This window comes from Oenanthe melanoleuca, chromosome 12 (assembly GCF_029582105.1).
Source record: "Oenanthe melanoleuca isolate GR-GAL-2019-014 chromosome 12, OMel1.0, whole genome shotgun sequence".
NCBI classification, from domain to species: Eukaryota; Metazoa; Chordata; class Aves; order Passeriformes; family Muscicapidae; genus Oenanthe; species Oenanthe melanoleuca.
This window is the reverse complement of record NC_079346.1, coordinates 4,748,402-4,774,254: the sequence shown is the minus strand read 5'-3', so window position 1 is coordinate 4,774,254 and position 25,853 is coordinate 4,748,402. Positions and strand designations below refer to the sequence as shown.

At 40.0% G+C, this 25,853-nt stretch overlaps 1 protein-coding gene across 1 annotated transcript in view; it reads left to right on the top strand.

Moving 5' to 3' along the window:
• TAFA1 (TAFA chemokine like family member 1) overlaps positions 1-24,159 on the top strand; it is a 199,357-nt gene extending 175,198 nt beyond the window's left edge. Inside the window, exons 4-5 of the mRNA XM_056501559.1 lie at positions 19,702-19,826; positions 23,324-24,159. Of these exons, the coding sequence (XP_056357534.1) occupies positions 19,702-19,826; positions 23,324-23,341 (143 nt within the window). The 3' untranslated portion in view covers positions 23,342-24,159. The remainder of the gene's footprint in view (positions 1-19,701; positions 19,827-23,323) is intronic.
• The last annotated feature ends 1,694 nt before the right edge of the window (positions 24,160-25,853 follow it).

Here is a 25,853-nt window from a genome sequence, read left to right as displayed (position 1 = left end):
AGATGAAGTGTTGCACTTTCTTGCTGGACTCCCTGTGCTGATGATACATTTTATTCTCCTCTCCAGCCTCAGTTTCTCACTCCCTCTGTCTCACATTTCCCTTTACAGTAATATTTTAGAAACCTTTTTTAACTCGCTGCTGAATTTCAGTATTGCTTATCCTGCTGTAATCTAAACCCAGCCCCTTATAAATCAATATCTCAATGCTATGATTATTTTTACACCTCTTTGAGCACTCTTTCCATTACCTGATCTTTTGCTAATAAAATGCTGCAAAGGGAGCACCGTGTTTCAGGTGGCCCCATGCCAAAGCTGGTTGCCCAGTGTCACTGCCCTGTGGAATTACAGGCACATTAAACAGCCATTGAATGGAGGATAGACATCTGATGCAAATTAGGGAATTACTGCAAATTTTGGTGGGCCTTAGAAACTGTATTAGTGAAGCAGCACGCAGAATAAAACAGGCCAAGGTAATCATACCTCAATATTTTACAAGAGTGTCAGTTCTGTGCCAGCAGTGCTGCTCCATATTTATAACTTTCTACTGGCATGAGGCAATTCACATTCAAGCTAATGGGAGTTTTCCAGGAGTGGTGATGCAGGTTCCTGATGAGAAATGAGTATAGCCCCTTTTGCTCATCTTCACAGCAGAAATAGCAGCTAGAGTTGAGAAGAGTCTACTTGAGGTTTTATGAAGTGGAGCATAATGATGCACCAAATGAACAGGCCTTCATAGAAGTCTCATTTTCTGAGAGTTGACCTATACTCCATCTGAAAACCAAGTATCTTCAGGGAGTGGCAAGTTAACTACCTCAAAATAGAGTGACAGTGAGTGATCCTTGCTCTGAAATCTTGACCTACATCTGTCCACAACTCTTTCCATTATAAAATGTGTATAGCAGGTATTTTACTGGGGGCACATTTGTTTTCATTCAAGTCCTATATATTAAAAAAAAAACAAACATTGCTTGCTGCCTGTGCAAATTCAAAACCTGCCAAATCATCAAAAGAGCTGAGTATGAATTTACCTCTTTGACAATTATTCCTTGTCACATTATTTTGGTTAACAGGGAATTCATCACAGTGAAGAAGGCAAAAATAAAGCCTCTTGACAGTTACAAGAAATGACCTGTGCTTACAATAATATATTTTCCAAGGGAAGGCTGGAGGGCAGAGTTTGACAGTGCTGAAGCTGTACCACCTGCAGTGATGTCCTGTGACCATTTAACGTTTGCAGAGGGAAGATTTGTTTGTCTGGGTACAGACCAGCAAGTATTGTGGAAGGTTCACAGTCCCAGCTCCCCAGAGAGGCTGAAATCCTCCTGTTTTGGCTGTTCCACTGGTTTCCATCACATCACTGGCCTTTTTACTGGGAGGAGACAAAGCCCAGTGCCCATGGAAGCCACTGGCCAAGCAGGAAATTGGACATGGGGCTAATTGGGTGCCCCTGGCCAGGAGGGTGTCAGCAGCTAGAATGGCATTCCCATTTCCCATCAAGATCTTCTCCTCGTGTTTCACTCTTCTGCCAAGAAAAAGATAAAAGGAGATTTTTCTCTGTCCCACTAAGGAGAATCCCCTTTTCATCCAAATGAATTATGCTGTCTTTGAGGCGCCAGATTAATCTGTCTGTGATATCCCTCGTGCATTGCTTGCAGACTAACACATTATCTGTGTTTCTTCTTCCATGATCTGCTGGTACAGATGAAAGCTAACACTCATGGTAGGCTGGACAGACTTCTGCCAACAGCCATGGAAATCTCTGCAGGAACAACTCTGCCCTGCTGGAGAAGAGAGGTGCACAATAAGACAATATTTATGTTAAGGTTGATTACAAGGACAGTTTGGTGCAGTTGAAGCTCCTTCTCTGACTTGCTGTCATCATAAAAACTTTGTGAACCATAGATTATTGCATTTTAGGAACCCACAGCAGGACAGGCAGACAAGGTGGGAAGTCTCAGAGACACACATGAATTAGGATTAAATGGAGCAAACTAATTCTCAATCAGATCTGCTCACCACTAAAACAGAAAAGATGGAAAAAGACAGGATCAAAATTAGCCAGCTAACAGATTGCATTTCTGCTTGGAAAGAAGTCCTGGGTTATGAAATGCTGGTGGATTTAATGTTCAGTTCTACCCTTATTTGTCGTGCAGATTTGTAAAGCATATTTGCAGTCATCATCTTCCAGTTCAGTCAGGGTAGTGAGTTTTTGTTTTTTGAGGAGTGCTGGAGGTTTTATAGCTTAACCTTGGCAGAAGTCTGCCTGTGAAATCCACAATTCACATCATGGTCAGGATGGGCACTGCAATTGTTGCTGCTCTCTCCATTCTCTGCTGTGTTTGTAAAAGGATCAGGACTGGAGCTGTGAGGTTTTCTTTTGATCCCTAAATCCAGAAGTGTATTTGCACCATTTTTATCCCCAGAAAGTCATCCACTGCTTACCACTTGCTTTCCTGAGAAATAGTCAGACAAGACATTTTGGAAAGTAGGATTTTTTTGTGCATGCTGCTTGCAGTTCTAAGAAATTATACCAGGCATTAACTATAATATTTTATGATCCAAAACCTCCACACAACAACAACACCCCAAAACCCAAAAGAAAGAAAAAAATGTATCTTTCCAAAAAGATCCAGCTCTTCAAAGGTTTTGCAAGGTAATTTGGGGGGTTCCAAGCAATAATATTTTCTTTGCATAACTGTTCAAACCAAGTGCATTGACTCTATGCATGAACTGTTTTTAACTCTGTCTTGTCATTCAGTCTAAAGAGTGTTTTGGTGGCACTTTGGAGTTTCTTAAAACATTGTTACTGGCAGGTGTAGGACCTTTGGACTCTGCTGAAGGGGAGCTGAAGGGAAGCTTCAGTTTCTGGAAGAAGCTTTGCCATTAGCCTCATGGCCAGCAGAATTAACAAATGATGGCTGCAGGAAATTTGTATAATAACAGGCTGGACTTTATGTGGCATCACTGGAAATGCTGAAACCTTGCCATGTATTTGCACATATTTTCCAAGAGTTTCAGCAAAACAAGATTTCCACATTTTTGTCCTGAATGACAAGCAAGTGCATTTTATAAAGATATGTTCTGCACTGCCATAAATAACAATTTCTCTTTTTGCCTTTGCAAGCCATCATCAGGAGGTGATGGCATCACCTCCTCATTCCTGCCCTCCATCTACTCACAGAGCCATGAGAGCATGCATGTAAAAATGCATAAAAATGTCAGCCTTGCAATTTAAATGTCAACTCTTCAATCTTATTCCAGTACATTTAGACCCTTCTTTGCATACAGTGTGCCTGATTCTTACAATTCTAGTTTCCTTCAAAATGACAGAGGAGGCATCCCTGGCCCTTTCTGATAGTTCCATTTGTTACTGTCCCCTTGCAGAACACAAATGTAATGCAGTGTGCTCTGCTGAGAGACCAGTCCCAGGCAAGCCCTTAGGGATGTTAAATACTCAATTTCATTGTCTTTGTGCTGCTCTGACTCCTTTTTGCCTCACCAGAGTTCAGCAGGCTCTCACTGAAATGCTACTGGGATTTGGTTGCATTGTGGTTATCTCCCAGCACCTCTGCATGGGGGGAGGATGCTGCAAAGGTGTCCCTGTTGCCCATCTCTTTCAGCACCCTGGAAAAAATAAAACAGGATTAGACATGTAGATCTATATATATATATATCAGTGTGTAATCTATTCCACAGCTTTGTCTAGATGCTTTTCTTTCCCATCCTGTGTAGTGTTTTCAGGTCTGTATCAAGGGGAGCCATTTGGCATCACAGTGAGTGATGCTTTGGTGGGTGCTGCAGGCTGCTGAAGAACACAAACACACCTCTGCTGCTCTGCTGCAGCTGCAAACACAGCCTGCTCCTCCCTCTCTCCCCTTAGTGCAAAATGGTAATCTAGAACTCGCTTTCAAAGGCTGAGAGCTTCCAGTGAGTTATCTAAATTTTGTATTTGGGCACCTAAACAACTTGCCCTTGGTGGTTTTCTAAATTAAAAATAGCAATTAAAAAAAACCAAACCAATATCTATGCAATTCATTTCTTATATTTAATCAATTTGAAATTAAGACCAAATGCAATAAATGTAAAAATTAAATTTACATAACTTGTTAGCTTGTGAAGAATTTCCTCTCAAACAATAATAAAAATGTACATGTATATATTAAGACATTTCTCTGGGGTTGGATTTTTTTTTTACTGTTATTCTTAATTGGCAAGATAAAATCTTATGGCCATTCTTAAGGAGCTCATGAGCTCCTTTCTGTTCCACTGCCCACAGAAAGTGGAAAGGATTGGCTCTGCTTCTCTCTGGCAGGGAACAAATACAACCCAGTATTTTCACTGAAGGACAAGAATATGCTTTCCCTTCTACCATAACAGGATTTTACAATGTCAAGGCAGAGCCTGAAAAGTGCTTTGAGACCCTTGCAGTAGAAGTGTTGAAAAGGCACAGGGTATGATGAGACACCAACTTGGCTGCTGCATGAGCCTCCTCATTACTACAGAAGCCTTTGAAGGTCAAAAGCTGTCCTAATTTGACTACTTCCACCTGCTTTTTAATAGAAAGAATCTGATAGTGTTTGAATTATTCATTGATATTAAAATACAAAATCTTGAAGCACATCAGCCACTAAAGACTTCCTTGCAGAAGCCCTTCTGCATTTCCCTGGCCAGGGCTGCTTCTCCCTGTGAGGCAGAGCTGGGAAATCTCCCCATGAGCTCCCAACACAGAATTGAAGCCTTGAATGCTCTCTGGTCACAAATTGAAGCCCTGAACGCACAGTAACTGAATATTCATTTTGTCCATTCTTTAGAAAAAATAGTCCCAATTTAAAGTACAAGAATAGCTCCATTCATGAGCCAGGATGTGAGCACAGCCTCTGCCACCAGTGCTGTATCTGCCTTTCTTAATAGGAAGCCAACAAAGCTGATACATTACCATGTATAAAAATAATGAAAAAGAGATATCCAGGGAGAGAAATTATGTTTTTGTCATGAAGTGATGTGGGTTGATTATAAGCAGGGGTATTATTTCTCTCTGTTGTTCACTTGGCTGTGCAGAGCAGGACAATTGGGACACAGAGTGCTCCTGCTGCAGGGCTGGGCAATATCAGGGCTTCAACATTTGGAACAGCAGATACTTAGGCTAAAACTTTCCCCTGATTTGAGCTGAACTATTCATCACACACGTAGCTGTCATTAATCTTACATGCAGAGCCAGGCTTCTCATATTTCAAAACCTTTGGAGAGGCAGCTTTTTAATCTATATTTGGTTCTTCTTTTTTCCTCCTCTGAGATTGGTTTCTCTTTGCATATAATGCTGCAGTAGTTTCAATTTAAACAGAACCCTGAAATAAAATACTTGAATTTAAATCCCTAGCAGAGAGAAAGGAAACAATTATCTTGAAATTTCTTTTTTATTTTTTTTTGGAGGTAAAAAATTTCAATGACAGCACTGCTGACTGCCAAAATTGACATGTATTTTAACTTCTGTTTCAAGCAATGCATTATCTTAATCACAACAAGAGGGCACATACTCCAGGATGGAGCCATAAATTCAATTAATCTCAGTAGTAATTCACAAAGCAATTCATTATAATATAATGCAGCACCTTGAAGTATCTAAATTACAGCAGCTGAAGATGCTCGATGGCCAGAGGCAGATGCAGAAGCTGCCCAGCAGCTCCTGGTGGCAAATTCTAACTTCTTCTGCCTCCTCTCTGACACACCATTCCTGACAAAAGGCAGATCTGCTCCTATGAGCCAGGAGAATGAAGAAAAAGGACAAGGAAACAAAAATGTCAGGAAAAACAGGAGGAAAAACAGATTTGCAGTGAGGGCAGTAAGTGGCAGGGGGTCAGCTTATTCTCAAAAATACATGAACTATGGCAGCTGCAGGTTATGAAATATTTCTATCAAAACTTTCTGGTGACCAAGAGCAAAATTTTTAAGTAATTTGCATATCTCTCTGGGTTCCTGAGATAATAATATAGCTGCCTGCTCATTTTTTGTGTGTCTTTAATACAGCTCAGACTCTAAACCCTTCTGTCTGCTAATGTCCAGACAGGATGTTCTTGGAATCACAACCTCTTTGCCATTTTGCAGAGCAGAATCTGGACATGAAGCATTGTAAATTCAGCACAGTGTGTCACTATGGGAACTGTTCCTGCTGCCAGCCAGAATGAGAATGGGAATGGGAGTGAGCTGGGAAGTGGCTGTTCAGGCACATGTGTGTGTCTGTGTGAGTGTGTCTGCCAGGCAGGAACACACATAAACATTCTAATGCAGATATGTAAATTTTACCATTAAGTGTTTGCACCTCTTTGCTTCCCCATTTCTTCTTATTTTGCTTCATTTAGCATAGATTATCTCAGTAAGTCTGGCAACTAGTCAATTACTGAATTCCTTTCAAAGGGAGGGAAGAGGAAGATTACAAAATTCATCAAGCTAGCATAAATCACCATATCTTCCCCACCTGAGGATCTGACCCTCTAACAGTAGTTCCTTTCTTCTTTATAAAGGTAATTATTCTATTAAAATTAATAGTAAAATGAATACTGCTGTGACTGAATTACATGGGATAAGCGTGAAATACTGTGATCAGTTCTGCTATGAATTAGTAATTATAGTGTGCCCAGTGAAATTTGCATACTTTGCTCTCCTTCCCTGCTATCTGCCTTGCTTTAGTTGCCAGTGCTCTCTCCAGGGCTGGAGCTGGAGATTGCTGGTGCTTTATGCAAAGAGGAGGTGTTTGCAGAGCACAGCACCCCTGAGTTGTAAGACAGCAGAAGAAGTTACAAGATAAGCTTGGGTTTGTTTGGTATTTGGAAAAGCTGTGATTGCCTTTCTAAATGTGATGGTGTGCAGGGGTTTTAGTGCTTACATAGATGGGGTGGGGGGAAAAAGAAGAGGGGAGAAGAAAGTCTGCCTCCTTTGCTCCTCCTGTCTCTGTGTGGAAAGTTTCTGTTCAAATGGCTTTGAGTTGGTGCTGCCTGAACTGTGAGAGTAGCTGGCATCTCAAAGGGATGGCAGCTGGAATAAGGGAGAGCCAGAATAGGAGGAGCTGCTTCAGAAAGAGCTGTGTCCAGCTGCTTGCACTCAGGTGCTTCATGCAAAGTTTAAGGGTGACCTTGAACAGGATAATTTGTACCAGGATATTATGCCTGGATACCTGCTCAGCTCTGCACGAGCTGAACACCCACATCCCAATGGAACAGGATCTAGGGAGAAAACAGATGGAGAGAGAATTTCTCCCCCTCAACACTCAGTGACTGGAATCTGACATCCTACAAGAGCTGTGTGCTCAACTCAGCTCCAGAGGTGGAGAGAGGAAATCAGGGATGCCCAGGCAGGCTGGGACAGCTCTAACTGGCTGCATTCCTGTGAGGTAATTGCTTTTGTTAATAGGATTTTGTTGTTATTATCCATATTAGGATGATCACAGGTTGGTTTAGATAGCTTATGTTTGATTAAATAATGGCCTGCTGTAGTGATAAATGCAAACATGTTCCAATGGATAAAAAACTTGTTTCTCTTTTCTGAAGATAGTATGTAGCAATGATTTCTCAAAAAAAAAAAAATTAAAAAAGAAAAAAAAAATATGAAATAAAATAAAAACATTCATGCTGACATAATTAACATAATATATTTTGTTTCTTTGGATAAACTTTGATCTTGACAATGCCCAAGTTAATAGAAATTTGTTCTTTTTTCCTCTCTAAAATAGCCTGTGTAGTGCACAGTTTATCCAGATCAAGAGAAGCATTTTTTCACCCCAGGAACACAACTTTAGACAACTTGTAAAAAGGTCATATAAACTTTTGATGCAAGCCATTATTTTTAATTCATGTGGTCTACCCGTGTTTCTTAGCACCTGAACTGTCCTTTCTGCAAATTACATTCCTTTTGTGAATATAAACAGTTTATTAAAACTCCTGTATTAATTATTCAAATGAGTTTATAAATATTTGAGGAAGCCCATGCGAAAGGCGCTCATAATAAATTATTAGATTCTACCTTCATTGAAAGTAAATTAAAAAACTTTTGTGAGAAAGCCTTTTCAGCTGCCTGTCATCACAAGGTCTGGATAAGGAGAAATTTGTCTAAGTAGCAGCAAAAACATAAAAAATCAGCACCTAAAGGTCAAAGTGAGAGAACAGGATTTGTATCTGAGAGTGTTTGTACTAAATGTGACACAGTTGAGTCATGGGGCCATTCCTTTAGCTGGGCTCAGTGTCTTATGAGGGAGCCATCAGTTTCCAGGCTCAGCTTGGGATCACAGGTGTGGAGACTGAATTACTGACAGAAGGGGAAGGATTGGTGCTAAGGAGCAAGTGAAAGCAGAAATCACTCACACAGATCGATTGATCGAAGGAGAATCAGATTCTCTAAGTGGTGCTGGAAAGAACACCAACCCTGAGTCTATGGCAGGTCAGCCTGAGCAGGACAAAGGGGTTTCTTATACAAAATGAAATTATTTTAAAAATCACAGCAGCAGAATAGCAAAAACTTCTCTGGATAAGCTTTTCTGGAAAGTCTTTTCTGGATGGAAGAAAGCTTCCTGTTGGAGCTCTCAGTTTTGCAGTGTTGGTGGGTAAGAGAAGGTGGCATTCCCATTTTTTGGGTCCCATTCTCCATGCACATGCTTATGTCAAGGACATTGCACATTATAAATGGAAGGTGCCAGTCAGGTGCAGAAGTGTTTCTGCAGAATTTGGGTAATGGATAATTAAATGGATTAAATAGAAAGAAATATCCAGTGATGAACCCCTTCACCCTGTGCTTGTTTCTTAATTGTCCCGTGTTCAAGGAGCCTCATGAGGTGGGCACATGGACCCCATGACAATTAGGTAAAGTCAGCTTGTGTTCATGCAGGATGTAAATCCTCAGGGTGTGGCCTGAGGTGATGGTTGATAAAACCAGAGCACTTTTAGAGATGGACTCAGCTCTCCAAGCAATGACAGCTCAGATCAGTTCTACACAGCCAGTCATTACAGCTTTCCCAGCACTTTTCCACCGACCTGCTTCTCTTGTTCATCCACTTTCTCTTTTATTGATGATCACTAATAAAGCAGAAAATCAGAAATTTGAAGTCTAAGGACTGAAATATAATGCCCAGAATTAAGGAGCTCACTAGGCAATTATCTTTCCTATTTGATCAGGTCTTTTTGAAGATTAATATTTAGAAAGAAAACCTAGCTATTTCAGTCTTGTTCTGTTTTAAAGTGCTTTAAAATGATGGAGGAAGGGAGTATTGTAAAAATAAAAAAAAATACAAAATTGTAAGACTTCATCTAAAGCTTTCTGTTCAGTGTTCTGGTAACTATAGCAATTCCCAGTGTCTTTGTTTAGCTATTTATCTTTGGAGGGCTCCTGCTTGCATACATTTTGCAACTGGCAGAGCTGAACACATTCTGCAAAACCCTTTCCACTGATTCATGCTCATAATGGTAAAGAGCTTGTGCTGGGCACGCTCAGGCTCCACGTACATTCATTTTGTATGAGCATTAATGAGATCAAGTAGAACAAGGACAGATGTTTGTAAAAACAAACTCTCTTTTGTAGTGATGAGAACAGAGCTTGCAGCTTCATAGCTGAGAATCACCTGAGCAGAGTGGGCACGAGATTCCTGGAGTACCTGCAGTCTGAGGCTCACAGCTCCTTCCACCTTCCTGTTTTTTCAAGAGCACATCTTGTGCATTACAATGGAAATAATGATCTTTGTATAAATTCAGGATTATTCACTCTAAGGACAACAGGGTAAGGTCATTGTATAAATTATTTGTAGCAAAGAGTTGCCTAGAAGTGAAATCCAGGCCTCATCCAAGGTAAGAAAGAGAGGAAAAATATCACTGTGAATGGTAGTGAATTTTTGATCTTTAATACAACTCAGAGTTAAATTGAATGGAGGCAAAAAGACATGAGCTGTGCCAATAGCAGCGTGGCCATGAAATTTCAAGTGCCCATTAAAAGACTTCTCAGCTCTGTAAAAGGTCTCAGAGTAAATAAGCATTATGAGCACTGAAGAAAAACATAATTTCAAAGGAAAGCTTGTCAGTTAGGTCAGTTTAATATCCACACATGAATTTCACTTTTGTAAGTCTTGCTGATAAGCTTTTATAATTGAGTTACTTCTCTTACTCCATGCATATTGAAGCAGTAATTAAGCTACGGTATGAAATACAAAATATTGTGTGCTCAATTCATCAATTTTTGTTCAGTCTCACAGTTCTTGTTCCAATTGCACTGGCATTGTTGCACAGAAATATCTCCCAATCTATCATGTCAAGATTATGCATGATGTAATTTGTAATAGCAGCTAGGGATTTGTTTACAGAAAACAAATGTTCCTTTAATCTTTGAAACAAAATTAGGCTTGTCTTACATCACAGAACAAAGATAGCTGAATGAATACAACACTTTTAATAAATCAGTAATTACCTTGTGTAGTGCCAATTGGCTCATTTAACTTGACCTTTGAAAACAACTTCCTCCACACAGATTTTAAAATGTGCTCTTCTGGACTGTGGAGAGAGGAGTGCTCTAAAGGTGTGTTATATATTCCACAGCAATTCCCACTTCATGGAAGAGAATTTGGACCTTATTGTCTTTTCCCAGCAGGGATCATTGCAAGTTAACTAAACTACCTCCTCAAGAGATTTGCAGGCTCTGCCTTTCAGTACCACTGTGCAAAAAGCAGCAAGCACCAAGTTCAGAGTGCCATCATTAGGACAATAAAATCTCCCTTAGATTTCCTTCCACATGGAATCATGCCTGCAATGAGAGCACAGGGCACCTGGCCCCGTGCAGGGTGGGTTTGGGTTGGTGGAGGTCTGAATAAACAAATTTCTGTAGCTGGACTGAAATTATCTGGTGGGTACAGGCACCAGCAAAGGGCTGCTCCCACCCTTCCTGGGGTTTTGCACCAGGAATCTTCCAGATCTGATTATTATTCCCTTTTTTAAGGGGAGAATAGCAGATGGCTTAAAGTACCCCTTAGCAGTCTCTTTTCCCAAAAACTCCTTGATATCCAGATTTTAGGAGAAATACAGAATCATAGAATCCCAGAATGGTTTGGATTGGAAGGGACCTTAAAGCCCATCCTGTCCCACACCTTCCACTGTCCCAGGTGCTCCAAACCCCAGTGTCCAACCTGGCCTTGGACATTCCAGGGATCCAGGGGCAGCCACAGCTGCTCTGGGCACCTGTGCCAAGGCTCACCACTCTCACAGGGAAGAATTTCTTCTCAATATCTAATCTAAACTTGCTCCCTCTCACCCTTTTACTGCTCAGCTTCTTTCCTGCTTTCAGTCCTTTTGCCATTCCTGCCCTCTCTTGCTTTCTCCAGCAGTAGGCGCCCATCTATTATAATCATATTATATTGTAATAATATTATCATAGTCCCCACTATTGCAGAGACACTTGGAGCTCCAGCCACATATTTCAATATTTTGTGAGTTTGGAGTTCCAGCCACAGGTCTTTAAAGCACAGAGAACATAGAATTTTTCACAGAGAAAGAGAGGGGCAATATAATAACTTGCATTTCAAAAAGAAAGCCAAAGCAAAAATCACTTTTCATAGGAAAAGCATACACACACAAATAAATAAATAAATAAATAAATAAAAATAAAAAGGCATTTTTCATTGACTGTTGACATAAAATCACATTATATCCTATTAATTTCTGCAGATTCAATGGAAGAATTTTCTATGTATATTTATTTACAGGAATCTCCTCTGTTAACAAGAGTTTCTCTGGTAATGAGAGAGACACCACACAATTTATACCCAAGTGGTACACTAGAATTTAATTTCATAACTGATAACCCTCCAATATATTATGCATGCTTTGTTATGCCTTATAAATACATTGCAGTTATATAATTTATTCATTTCCAGTGTTCTTTCATGGAGTGCTTTGCTGCTAGGCTGTGATTCTGGCACCTCATTCAGTGAAAATTTCACAATAGACTTTCACCCTTCCCAGCCCATTTTGCAGCTTCCAAATTCAAACCCCAACACCAACAGGTTTGAGCAAATGGCAGCTTTTACAAGCACCAGATTTGGTCTGAAGTCTGCAGGGTTTTTCCCCTGTTTCTCCAGTAACTGTTGGATCACACACTAAACACAAATTGTTGGTTTACATATATATATATACATATATATACACATATATATATTTATGATTCAAGGTCCCAGCAGCCACTGGAGGAATAGCACTGCAAGGCCACCCACAAACCTCTGTGTACCCCCCAATCTTCATCTCACAGCCTGGCACTTCTCCCTCTGCATTTCAACTCATTCATTTACTTTATTAATGAATTTTTATTATTCCTGAAAAATTGTCATTGCATGGAGATACAATTCTTTGATGCCACACTAGTCCTCAACTCTGGTCTGAAACATGTCTGTGAATATTTATAAGTAGTTTCCTATTTTCTTTCCAAATATGTATAAATATGTTGCATTTCAGTGGCATTTCATTAAATATATAACAATAATATTAAGCTCTCACTCGGTTATCTGAAGCCATTTAAAGAGGGTGTAAATAACATTTCTTCATTGCACAAATATTTTAGCAGGCTGCTCTCAGCCTTGCTCTGCAGAGAAGGGTGGATTCAGTTCCAAATTTCAGTAATAAATAGCAGCAATGAGTCTCCCTAACCCAGAAAAGAGCCCAGACAGGTTGGGAGGGGGTCCCCAGTCACCTGCATTCACATCAGCTCCCTGAATGCTGAATTTCATGTTCATCAGCCTCATTAGTGCCAGCAGGTTGCTCTCAAATGCCCCACTCTCTTTGCAGAGAGGTTATGTCAACCACCAACAAACTCACACACATAATACTAAAAATAAAGTTGGCAGCTTGATGCCTGCCTTGGATATATGTTGCTGTGCAAGAATTCAGGAAATTCCAAGAAAAAAAATAAGACTGTGTTCTAGCACTCTGGAAGGTCATAGAGTACACCATGCACTTTTGGGGAGACAAGTTAATCATACATGATTTATTTTATCATTTCATGTCCTTTCTCTCTGCCACAGATATCTGCAAAAATCTGTTTTGTCGAGGCTCACTCTGCCTTTCCTGTGCAGAAATCAAGTTTCCTGGTAGATAATGTGCTGAGGGCTCAGTTAGAATATCAACTATGATCCATGACTTTCAGAGGAAAAGTGTCAAGCTTTAGTCATGTCTTAGTTCAGTGGAATGTGGAATAATTACAGCTTAAAGAAGCCACCACCCTTTTTGAGTACAGGATTATCAAGTGGGAGCCAGCTGCCAGCACAACTGGCCTGGGACCTGCTGGCAACTCCTGAAGGAGTGCCACAAGAGGCCTCCCAGCCTGACAGCTCCTTGCTGGCTTCTTTTTTGTACTTCCTAAAATCTCAGACTTTGAAAAGATCTCACAAGTTGAACTGTGAGGGGCTAAGAAACATTTTGATTTCTTTTCCTTGTCATTGCTGCTGAGATCTTCCCAACTCAGAAAATAGTTATGCAAATTCTGTAGTTGTTAAAGTCTGGGTGCTTTATCTGTGTGCCTAGCTAACAAATCAGAGTGTTTTACTCTGAACAGCTTTACAGGTGCTCAGAGGAGCTGGGCACTGTCACTGGGTCAGGAAGTGAAGATGCACATTCACTCACCATGAAGGGGCTGCCCATGAGGAATCCTGGTGCTACCTCAGCCCCATGTCTAAGCAGCAGCTGTTTCCAGAGGTGCAAAAAAAGGGACATGGAAAAATGACAAAGCAGTAGCAGTTGATGCTCCCAATCTGAAAAGCATTGAGAGCAAGAAATTCCTTGGCAAAATCTAAGATTTCTTGTGAAATCTGCTTTTTGATGGACCATCTCCATTCAGCTCAAAGGCAGGAATGTGCTTAAGACACCTTCTGGAAGCACTTCACATAATTTTAATGCTATAATTTATTTTCATAGTACCTGAGAAACCCATTCTTCAAGTTGTACAACTGGAGAAAAAAATGTCAGTCCCAAACTCCTGCAATTCAGTGTTAAAGCTCAGCAGGGCAGAAGAGACAGAGGGCAATGTACAAGGAAACACAGCAAGAATAACTCATCCTCTAAGTAAATAAAATTGCAAATGGCAAACTGGCATAGCAAGGAGATGATTTACCTGTAGAAATAGAGAAAGTGAGAAGCAGAGCTGGGATTAAACAAGCCTTGGGAGTTTCTGCTTCTCAGGCCATTAGCCACCACCACCTCTATTGGTCACACTGTTAGGAGGGAAGCACACAACATGTTTATGTCATTTTTCCTAATTTACCTAACAGTACGTTAGCTGCTAGGAAATGGCAATGGAAGTGGTTTTTCACTAGTGAGTCCTCCCATGCTGTCAAATTAGCATCTTTTGCTGGTTTATGTGGATCTTAAAAGGAAATTGTTCATGGATTCTTTGCATTTAATCTGCCCTTTCATATTTCATGGTGCAGCCCACCACGTTGTTCAGACATGCAATACACTCTTAAAAATACCTTACTCTGGCTGCTGAATATTTTGCAATGGAGAATCAGGAATTCTGAATGGGAAAAAAAAATTTAAATCTTCAATTCTGTCAATTCTGCCAGTGAATTAATAAAACATTTAAAAAAAACCTGGAGAATATTGCAAAGATCAGAGCGTTCAAAAAAAAAAAAAAAAGTTGAGTATGCTGATGTGTTTTTAATGTTTACTACGATTAAAAATATTAAATTAACTCAGCAAGACTGAATTGGAGGCAATTAGAGATATGAGACACCACTTGCCAGACTGATTGCACTGTGCTTGTATTTTAAACACGAGAAATGTCCATTTTCCCAGAGCTATGAGAGGTCTGTTATCAAAGTCTGTGAAGCATTGCACTGCAGGAGCATTAGACTGATACTTCTAAAATTGAGTAAGATTGAATTAAAAGCAGAGAGTTTGATAGTTTGGACTCCCTGTAGGGAACATCCTGCATTTCTCCCAGATAGCAATATTCAACCTGAAATCTTTTGTTTCAGATTTGTATTCTTTAATTTATCAGATTACTTCTCTACAGCTCCCAGAGTGGCTGCTATCTCAGTCTATTTATGAAATACATAACCCTTCACATGACACTTTCTTTCAGTCCAGTTTACTCATCCTCCCAGAAAGTGTGTTCCCACCCCTGTAATTCATTCTGCTCCCCCTGACATCCCAATAAACTAAGAGAAACTGCATGTCTCATTCAATTCTCTTAGATTTTGTTGTATAAGAAATAGGTGAGCACAGGGTTACAGTTTTTCCCATTCTAGTTCATATCCTTTAAAAAAAAAAAAAAGACAAACTACTTGAAAGATTTTACCCACCTCTGTGCTGTTGCTATTGCCAAAATCTCCATCAGCACAAGAATCTCTCACAGGGAGTTTGAACTTTCCTTTAATCTAATCCATTTAGAAAATGACTCACAATACATTGAATAAAGTGAAGAAAATTGATATCTTTTCATTAAGCTGACAAAGTCTTTTTCACTTCTGACATCTGTGAAATGTGTTCTCTATTTAAATTTTATTTATATCAATCTTCGCTGGTGGAAACGAGATTAAAACAGAATGCTCTGCACTTACAGGGGAAACTTTCCCATCCTGCAATGAGTCTCATACTGGTTTTGAAAATGACCTGCTTATTCCTTGCAGTAACATGATACCTATGATCAGGAGGAACCACAACCTAATATCTCCATTCCTTTGTATTCTGTTTCTATATAAACAAAATGTGTGCACTTTATCACAGGCAGAAAAAAAGAGCTGCTGTGGCTTTATAATGGCAACTGCAGAAGCAATCTTGGAACATTTTAATACATAGCATGTTCCCTCTAAACTGTTGAAAAATGCATGATGATACTTTGCTCTGTTTTCATATTTCAGGGTATTCCATAACCATGAATTAAAGTTATTTGTTACTCTGTGAGGATGGTCTTATTTTTCCATTGTTAAATATAATGTCTTTATACTTATTGCTATATAGACTCTGTCATATTGTTAAAGCAATTTCCTAAATACAAATGCAGGGAAGTTAAGGATAATTTTATCTGCAAAACCAAAAAAAAAATTAAAAAAAAAAGAAAAAAAAAATTGCATTTTCTCTACAGGCAGGAGTAGCAAAAATGACAGAAGCAATTGCCTGTGAGTGTCTGGGCTGTGTGTGCACATTCCTCTGTCCATGTCCTGTTAGTCACCTGTAAAACAGCTTTGAGGAGCTGAGCTTCAGTTTAATGCAAGAACTTGAAGATTGAGAAATGTGAAACATAATAAATTCAGGAGTTTCAGCAGGCAGCTTTATTCAAACAGATTATGCATTTTTTCCAAACTGTTTGACTCAAGAGGAAGATGATTGAACAATTAGTGTTTCCATGTTGATTTGATCTTTTAGGTGTAGATATATGAAGGTGTTCAGTGCATATCTACTGCCCCTTAATAGAATACTGAAAATACTTAATAGATATATTAAGTAATAGATAAAATAGATATATTAAGAGAATACTTAAGAGTAATAATAGATTATATTAAGAGAATTCAAGGGGAAAACTTTTCCCCAACCAGCTGCCTTCATGCATCAAAACTTTGTGCTCCAAATGATGCACAAGAGCAAATCAAAGCATGGTCACTACCCTTGTGCAACCTCCAAAGGGTCTGGTGAACTTTGAAGGCTGAATTCCACTGAATCCAAGCTAAACTGGCAGCTCCCTGCAGCCACCTAAGGCTTTGGGCTTTATGTTTGGGAGCAAATATATTTTAAAATGCAATAGAATTGTGTAAACATGAGAAAATCTAAGCTATTCTATTGCTTTTTCCCTGTATTCTATCTGATCTTCAGATTTCTTATTTGTAGTTTATTTGTCTGGAGCTCATGATTTGCAAATGCAATTTCAACCAAATGCTTTTTGTGTGTGTTAATTCATGCAGACTAAATACATCAAAAGTTAAATATTTTGATCAAAATTATTCTATGGCTTTGCAAACAAAGATTTTTAAAAAGTGTGAATTGGGCTGAAAAAGAAACCTTGAGAATTTCCTGAAGAAAGTTGCTTTTTTCCCCCCAGCTCCATTGGTGATACGTTGAGTTAAATATTGTAAAAGAAGCATTTGATATTGTCCAGATATAAATAAGATATAAATAATCCTTTATGGTGATGGGGACCAAAAAAAAAAAATAAACCAAAAAAAAAAAGCTCTGAAACAAAGCCCAGGTTTGGGTCACTGAGAAGTTCTTGAATAAAAACCACTCTGAAGGGGAACATCTTAATTTGAGCAATTCCCACTCTCACCCAACTGCTTCAGCTCATCTCAAAGTGACATAACCTAAACAGAGAGAAGCTGTATCCTCTCCCTGAGGAAGGTTTCTCCTTTCCTCCTACAGGTGGGCCCAATCTCAAATGCTGTGAACTGTGATTCATTTTAAAGCTTTTTCCTCCCTCTTTGAACAGAGCTGGATGTGTAAAACTTTGAAATCAAGTAGAGCTCAAAGGATCAGCAGTATCCAGGAAAGACAACTGGTCATGAAGTTTAAAAGGCTCTTAACAGAAGAGAAAATCTATAAACACAAGATTCAAAGAAAATAATTTTCATTGGTTTTGGACATCCCTGCCATGTTATGGGGCTGAGGACTAGACAACAGTGAGTTTTGTAGTGCTTCAGACTTAAAAAGGATTTTGCCTACTTACATATTAGAAGCAAAGAGGAGCTTTTCATCTGCAAATTTCCCTATTAGTTCCCCCCATTATAAAAGGAGGCAGATCTTCAGGTGAGGGTGCTCACTGATGGGCCCTTGGGTGTAATTGCACTGCGATCATAAATCAATAAAAATATTATATGTTTATACTAAAACCTATACACTACACAAATTACTTCCTATTAAGGTTCAGGACTGACTTTGATTATTTTTCAAGGTCAAGATCTGAATACTTGGGCTGTACTTAACAGCAATAATAAGTAGTGAGATCATTTTAATTGCTATGAACAGCATTGCTTCTCCATGCTGCCTCTCAGTCTGTATTCACCTCGTATCTCTGTTTTACACTGCAAACTGCTCAGACTCAGGTTCGTGGGTTTTAGTACCTCACACCATAGGATCCTTCTCCATGGATATTTAACATTTCAGCACTGCTCCTAGTAAATAATGACAATCATCACTTTTGATTCCATGTCACAGGATTCTTCTCATGCATCCTGAGGATGCTCTGCTCTGATGATTGCTGTGAAGGCCAGTATTTAGCAGGATATGGTTTTTCAGTTTGCCCACTGCACAATCTATTGTTAGAGCACAGATTCAGCTCTCATGCCTTTTCATGCACAACAAAGAGAAAGATCTCTTTGCTGTTAGCAGCATTAATGATACCCTTCTGAAAAAGGTGTGTGAATAGCATCATTAAACTGCCTTGCCAGCTCAGGTGCAAAGAGCTTTTTCTGTGTCTTGTATATAGGGAGAAATGATATATTATATGATAAAAATCAGATACAAACTGTGGGAAGAACCAGGAAAAACAAAACTGAGAGCCATATGATCATTGTAGGGCCCCTCAAACTGAATTATTTTATTCAATTTTATGTTCAAGAATTTAATCATAAGTTCTGTAAAGTCCTTAAATCAATGCATGCACAACAGGGCATTTTCCAGAGCTGAATGGCAGTCAGGTGATGTGTATTTATATTAATATATATGTATAAGGTAGGCAGCTGCTTCAAAGGTATTTTGAAGGCGTGAAGCAGCCATGAGGGATGATATGAATGGGTTAAGTATTCCTCTTTGAGTGACTGTGCAGAAAGCTCTGACAGGCTTCCTGAGTGCAACCATGAAATTAATTCTTGCCAGAGAAAGCACCACAGAAAGAGCCACTCATGAGCCAACTCATCACAGTTGCAAGGTTAGCTAAAGTTTATCAAAATCCCCAGACAAAAAATGTCATTAAGATACAGTTAAGGATATAGTCAGATACCAATTCCCAGGCAAGGAACTTCATTAAAGTACATTCAAGGTTGTAAACATATGTGCCAATTAAATTTAAACAACTGGGTCCAAACACTGCCATTATTTATGATGTTAAATATTTGGAAATTAAAAGTTACTTTTAGAGATAATATGGCTTCTATAAAATTCATAATCATGTTTCAACAAACAGCTTCTGCTGCTGTTCAGTGTTACCTTACCCTCTATTTCTACTTGTGGTGCTCCCTGTGTTGGCATATTGGGACAGCTAAAAGTCTCCATGGGTTCAAATAATTCTGGACAGATTCATGGTAAAAAAAACCTCCAGCTGTAGGTTCTGAAAGAAAAGCAGACATAGTTTTATGTGGAGTACACTCAACTAGAAGTCCTGAAGACCTGGAGAATATTCTGAAGAAAACCTCTTCAGACTTGCCTTGTTCTTGTACAGGTCCATGAAGGTCAGGTTGGCAGAGGGACAGGGGCTGTTGGGCTGGCTGGTGCTCTGGTCTGCAGCAGAACTGCCATCACAGCATTCCCTGCAGCCACAGCACAGGAGCAGACAAGATCTCCTGTGTGAGGAGGCTGTGGCAAGCAGTGCAGTGTCTCAGGCAATATAGCATGCCAAACAAGTAATTAAATATGAAATCCTTACACCTGAACTCCAGCTGAAGGGACACTCTGCCTTTTAACTGCAGTGTTAGACCCTTGAGATATTATTTAATTAGATTTGGTCATTTTAACATAGTTGTGAACATTGTCTTTTCTCTTTTAGCTTCTATAGTGATTGGGAAATGGTGGTGTGAGATGGAGCCCTGCCTAGAAGGAGAGGAATGTAAGACATTGCCTGATAATTCTGGATGGATGTGTGCAACTGGCAATAAAATCAAGACCACCAGAGTAAGTCTCCATTCTGTCTGCACCCAGGAGATCTTAATAGCAAAGGGAATCACTAATGACTGCTCAGCCATTTCTTTTCCATCATCGTGCCTTCTGGAAAAGTCTTAAAGACCACTGTCATGATCACCCAGTGGCTTCTGGCCATAATTTGGTGAAAACTCAGATGGATTAGACTAGTCAGCTGGCTCCAGGCTTGGTACCCAGCAGGTTGGAGCTGCTGAATTTCCAGGTCACCTTCTTACAGACATTGCCACCCCAAAATACCCCTGCTGCACATCACTGGTCCTTTTCTGGTGGCTAAAGGGACGAATGTCAGCTCAGAGGGATCTGCTGGATCCTGTATCCATTCCTTGGCTGTTCCAGGCCACATCTGGATAAGCAGCTGTACAAATGCTTTGTGGCAAAGGACTCAACCCTCTGCTTGCACTGCAGGTCTCATTTCAGAACAGCTCCAACCCCATGAACTCATTAGTGACAAGCCCTTGTGATGCTGCAGGTTCAGGTAACACAGGCCAACAGGTGACAGGGTGTGAATGAGCTGCCTAAACTCTCACTATGGCATTACCTTGGGAATAAAAGTGTTTTTCAGACATAGGCTCTAGCTTTTCTTTTGCATGGTGCAACTGTTTCACAACCATTGTCTTAAAATTGTCACCCATAACTGTATTCAACAATTAACAATTTTTAATTAACAAATTTTCATATAACAATTGATTTTTTCCAAGAAAATTACATGGTTGCCAACTCAAAATGCTTTTATAAATATATAGATTTTCATTTTCTGTGAATTGGAAAATGGCTTTTGAAACCTGCTAAATGAAAAAGAGCAAATTTTCCATAATTTTTTCCCTATTTGATAAGAAATTCTACATACTCGTGCAATAACTTATACAATAATTCAGTCCTTCTGCAGTCTGTCTACAAGTTATATAATTGAGGAATTGCATTTTCTTTCTTCAGTGAAGCTGTCCTTCTCTTAAGTCCCCCAGTCCTCATCATATAAACTAGTTTTAGGCAATGGAAGTGATTGCTAGAAATTTAGCAGCTTCATTAATATGCAGATGTATAGTCCAATCTATTCAGTATGCATTATTGTATTTCATTTGAATTAAATACTTGCAGAGTGAGTGCTCATAACTGAAAAAAATATTTCTTCATTTACCCACAGGAGTTATTTTAATTAGCATGTGAGGGGAGTACCTTATGGTGCTGCTTCCAGTAGAATTTTGCTTTGTTGCTTTAAAATATCATTACAGAACCCAACTGACAAAGGCAACATGACATGATGCACTCAGCAACTGTCTCTTGCATTTTCTAGGGAAAAATTTTATTTCTAAGTCCCTGAAACTTTGCTGGAATCTGTACCACTGTGTCAAGTCTAGAAACATGATATACATATAAAATAATGGAAGCAATCAGATCCAGAAACAGGATTTTTTTTTTCCTCCTTTGTTCTGCCATTTCAGATTGCAGCAGAGAATGAAATTACAATGTAATCTGCTCTGACCACAGTCCAGGTTCCAAGATTGGGCTGTGTGTGTCTAACTTGAGTAGTTAAGGAAGTTAAAACAGAAGAAACAAGACAAATCAGTCAACATCTCAGTTCTCTCTGTGGTGAATATTTATGAATACATGGATATACACAATATATGTACTTTTCTAGGATAGTGCATAACGTCATGGCTGGGTTTCAGATGTAGTCAGTACTGATTAGTGCTACAGGAGGTGGACAACAGATTCAGTGAAGTATTTACCAGCACTTTTTTCATTCCTTCATTTTCATGCATTTATTTTTGTGTTTAGCCCTTTAGCATACCTCACTAATTAAGTTTTTAAGGCCAAAATTATAAAGCTCTCAGCTTCCATAAATTGATTTATTTTCTATTGATGGTCAGGCAGGTGACAAACATTGGAAGGAAATCATTTTGGCATTCAATTTTTGAGCAGTTTCAGTGTTTTTTTAATCCCTTGTCACTCTTCTTTTTTTTTTCTTCTGTTTTGGTTTTTTTTTTTTTTTTTTTTAATTTATTTAAGAATTTTCAATGCTTCCCTTAAACATGTGGGGCCCTTGGAGCTGTACTAGGACCTGCTGGAGGTCACATTGACATTTCAGCACAGCAACTGGCACCAGTGGAAATAGAAGAGCAGCATCTCAGGCTGGATGCTGCTGAGATTCTGGGGCATGGAAATTGAAGTGTTGATCAGCTGGGAACGGGCAGAGGAGCTCAGATCAAAGCCCCTCTCCAGTTTCTTAGCCTGGTTTGATCAGGTTTAACCAGTTTGAACAAGTTTTGACCCATCTTAACTAGTTCTGACCACTTTGAGCCAGTTTGAACTGGCTTTGGTGGGTTTGATTTGGTTTGAACTGCTTTAAACTGATTTCTACCATTTTTATCCTGTTCTGACCAGTTTAATCTGTTTTGAACTGGTTTTGACTGGTTTAATCTAGTTTAAATTATTTGTTTCAGTTTTAACTGGTGGGATTCAGTTTCATTGAGTTTGAACCATCTGGGTATCTTAGAAATCTCTCTTGCTCTAATATTTACTGCTGTATTTAGTCACCTCATGCTTAGATAATCATCTGTAGCCCTGATTGAATGGCCAAGCCTGATCATATTCAAGTTTAATAAGAAAAAGTGACCGACAGCAAAAATATTTCAGCATCCTGAAAAAACCTCCTGGGCACTGGTGCAGCATTAGTGCAGCACTCAGATCAGTTTTGATGGTAGGCACAAGAAGGGTTTTGGTCTGTTGCAGGGTGAGTAGATGGAGGAGCTGCTGTGGTCAGTCACTACCCTGCCCTCTGGGTAAGTGTGTTTCTGGGGTTCCAAACAAACCTGAAAGGTGGGTGCTCCTGCCTGTTTTGTCAGCAGAAGTCACTGGAATCACTCTGGGAAGGGCAGGGTGGAAGGCTGGGGTGAGCACAGCCCTGGCACAAAGCTGTCCTGGCATCTCCTTACTTGAAGAGCTCCTACCAGGAAGATGGAGAGAGTCTTTAGAAGGGCATTAGGGAGCAGCACGAGGGAGAATAGCTTCAGACTGACAGGCAGTAAGTTCAGATTGGGTATTAGGAGGGAATTCTTCCCTGTAAGGGTGGTAAGGCCCTGGCACACCGTGCCCAGGCCAGCTGTGGCTGCCTCATCCCTGGAAATGTCCAAGGCCAATTGGACAGGGCTTGGAGCAACCTGAGGTAGTGGAAGGTGTCTCTGCCAAACCAAGACATTTTATGATTCTGTGATGTCCAGCATCACCAGCCCAGGTGGTAAATGAACATTCAATATCTCCCAAGGCAGAAGGAGGATTTTGCTCAGGATCTGTCTCTTGCATATTTTTACACCCCTGCAGTGCTAAAAGACACACACTCCTCTAGTATTGCATTTAACTCAGCTATATCAATCAGCTATATCCCACAGAGCCTGGGCCTTTCTTTTCCAAAAGACTATATTTTAAAAAGAACATATTCTGCATAACTGACTCTTTCCCATTTCTCACTGCAGATCCACCCAAGGACTTAACAGAGCGCCCACGTCTGCACGGAGACAGTGAAAGCCCTGCTGATTTATGAGGACAAAGTATTGAAAGTTTAAAACCATCTCAGCATTTACAAGCCAAATGGATTTCTTATTTGCACTTTGACTGTTTACCAGAAAACAACAGTGGCTTTACTGTGTGAAAGAAAGGATTCGGTGGAAATAATGGCCCTGATTTTTGACAGCTGAAAATAAAAAATGAAGAAAGTGGTTCCTTTGGTAAAGTTTCTGAGATTGCAAAGTACAAGCAACAGTATAAGTTTGGATCTACAATTTACTTTATACCAGTTAAAGTATATATATATATAGAAATATATATATATTAATATATGATATTTTGAAATAAAAGCCCCTCTCTTCAAGAAATTGAATAGTACCACACTTTGCTGCAGCTGCTGTATTTTTTTTTTTTTTTCCTTTTTTGCAATGGTCTGGAAGTTCCCTACCTGTTTGAGAGAGAAACGTGGCAGTGAAGAGGCAAAGCAAACCTGCTGTGGTACAAGGACGCCTGAGAGCTACATGAACCCTGCTGATGCAGCATCCAGAGCTTCTTGTTCCCTTCAGCAGAATTTTGAGGGCATTTGTTGTTCCACTTTGTGTTCTGGAGGCTTTTCCCCTTGTGCAATACTAGCATGCTGGCTTTGCTTCATTAACCATACTTGATTGATATATAACAATGATAATTCTATCCTCCTCCAAGAAAATATTTTTAGAGTTGCTAGATATTCCATGAAGAAGAGATGGACAACTACTGAGTGAAGTACAGTATGTATTAAAAGTTTATTTGGCAGAGTTTGGTAGACTGTGAGCTCCCTTATTAAAGATGTACTGTACGTACAATGTCTTCAGACTTTGTATAGCTCGTAGAGACTCCAGTAAAAACCCAGTAACCACCTCCAAAGCTTTGACTTGTTGGCTCACTAATTCTTTGAAACAACAACAAAGCTATTTCTTTCCAGACCAAGCACGTGAGAGGAATTTTTCATGTGGTTTGGTTTTCCAGGAGCCCATTTGCAACTGGTGAACAGGCACCTCAGCTTGAGCATGTCTCTGTGGACACCTGGCTGTGTGCTCTTATCCCACAGCACACATGGGAGAAGAACCTAAATTTAAGTTTCTCTCATTGCAGGCCAGGCTAATTCTCATTGAGAGCATTTGCCACCAGCTAAAAGCATACATACAGAATAGCAAATGCACAACAGTTTGTGGTGAGCACAAACTTGTGGCTGATCCCCACTTTTGCTTCAGAATCATTTCCTTTGGTTTATTTTCAATCTGTTTCTTGCTATGGTGAGCTAAGCTAGGCTGAGATGCTGCTCAGCAGGGATGTGTCCAAAGACCTTGACCCAGTCACTGAGCTCCTGTTTCTGGCTGAGCTGTGGCTGTTCACCAGGCAGTCTGGCCCTGGCACTGCTGAAGAAAGATCAAATCTGAGGGCTGAAATGTGCAAGCCTAGTTCACATTCCCAGGCACTTTTGTGAGAGGTCCAATTAATTTCAGGGGGTTTATTGGTGTGGAAAAGTGTCTTGCTGTCACGCATAAGTCTGTGCAATCTCCCCTTCAGTCCCCTGATGCTACCAAATCAAAGAGGAATCGGGAATTTTAAAACTAGTTCTGTCCAGTCCAGCTTCATTCCTTTAATATTTCCAATTTCCATTCAGCCTGCTTACCTGTCTCTCACAGGATGCCTTTGGCCATGCTGATCACTTTTAATCCAATGCAAAGGAAGTGCTGCACTTCCCATCCTAGATTTGGTTGAAATTCTCCCACTAAGTTTCTTTCTCCTTCAGGGCAACCACTTCAATCCTGATGCTTCAAGAGGCAGAAATTGTCACTGTAATTACAGTGCAGATTAAAGCAGCTACATGACGTGTCACGCCATGTTCCATGCTGGCTTTCCATGCTGGTCTTTTCCCAGTGCTCGCAGTGGAAATGGATAAGCTGTTTTCAAATACTTGTATTATTCCCCTTCAAAAATACTGGTGAAGGGTATCCAGGGAAGAAACAGACTATCCAAAGAGTGGTAGAATCACTATCCCTGGAATGTTCAAGAAAAGGCCTCAATGTGGCTCTTGGGGACATGGTTTAGTGGTGAAGATGGCAGTGTGAGGTTAACAGTAGGACTTGATGATTTTAGAGGTCATTTCCAGCATTAAGAATTCTGGTTCTGTGCACAGAAAGGAGCATGAGCCTCACCATCACTTGTGAGTGATGGAGACCACCTTCCTTGGTGGCTCAGCTGGACAGGCCAGGCATTTTCTGGGGACAGCCACCTGCCCAAACCACAGGAGATGCCTGGACCCTACTCTGTATTTTAGATGTACTCTGCCATGGCCATGTGTCCCCATTACCATCATCTCAGCTCACAGGGGAACACTGCCTGCCTGGTTACCCCCAAATGGATTATAAGGTCAGCTCCAGGCTCAGCTGCCACTAGCAAATAGAAACTCCTCCAAAATAGGAGCATTTCTGAATTTTACTCAAACAGCACTTTATA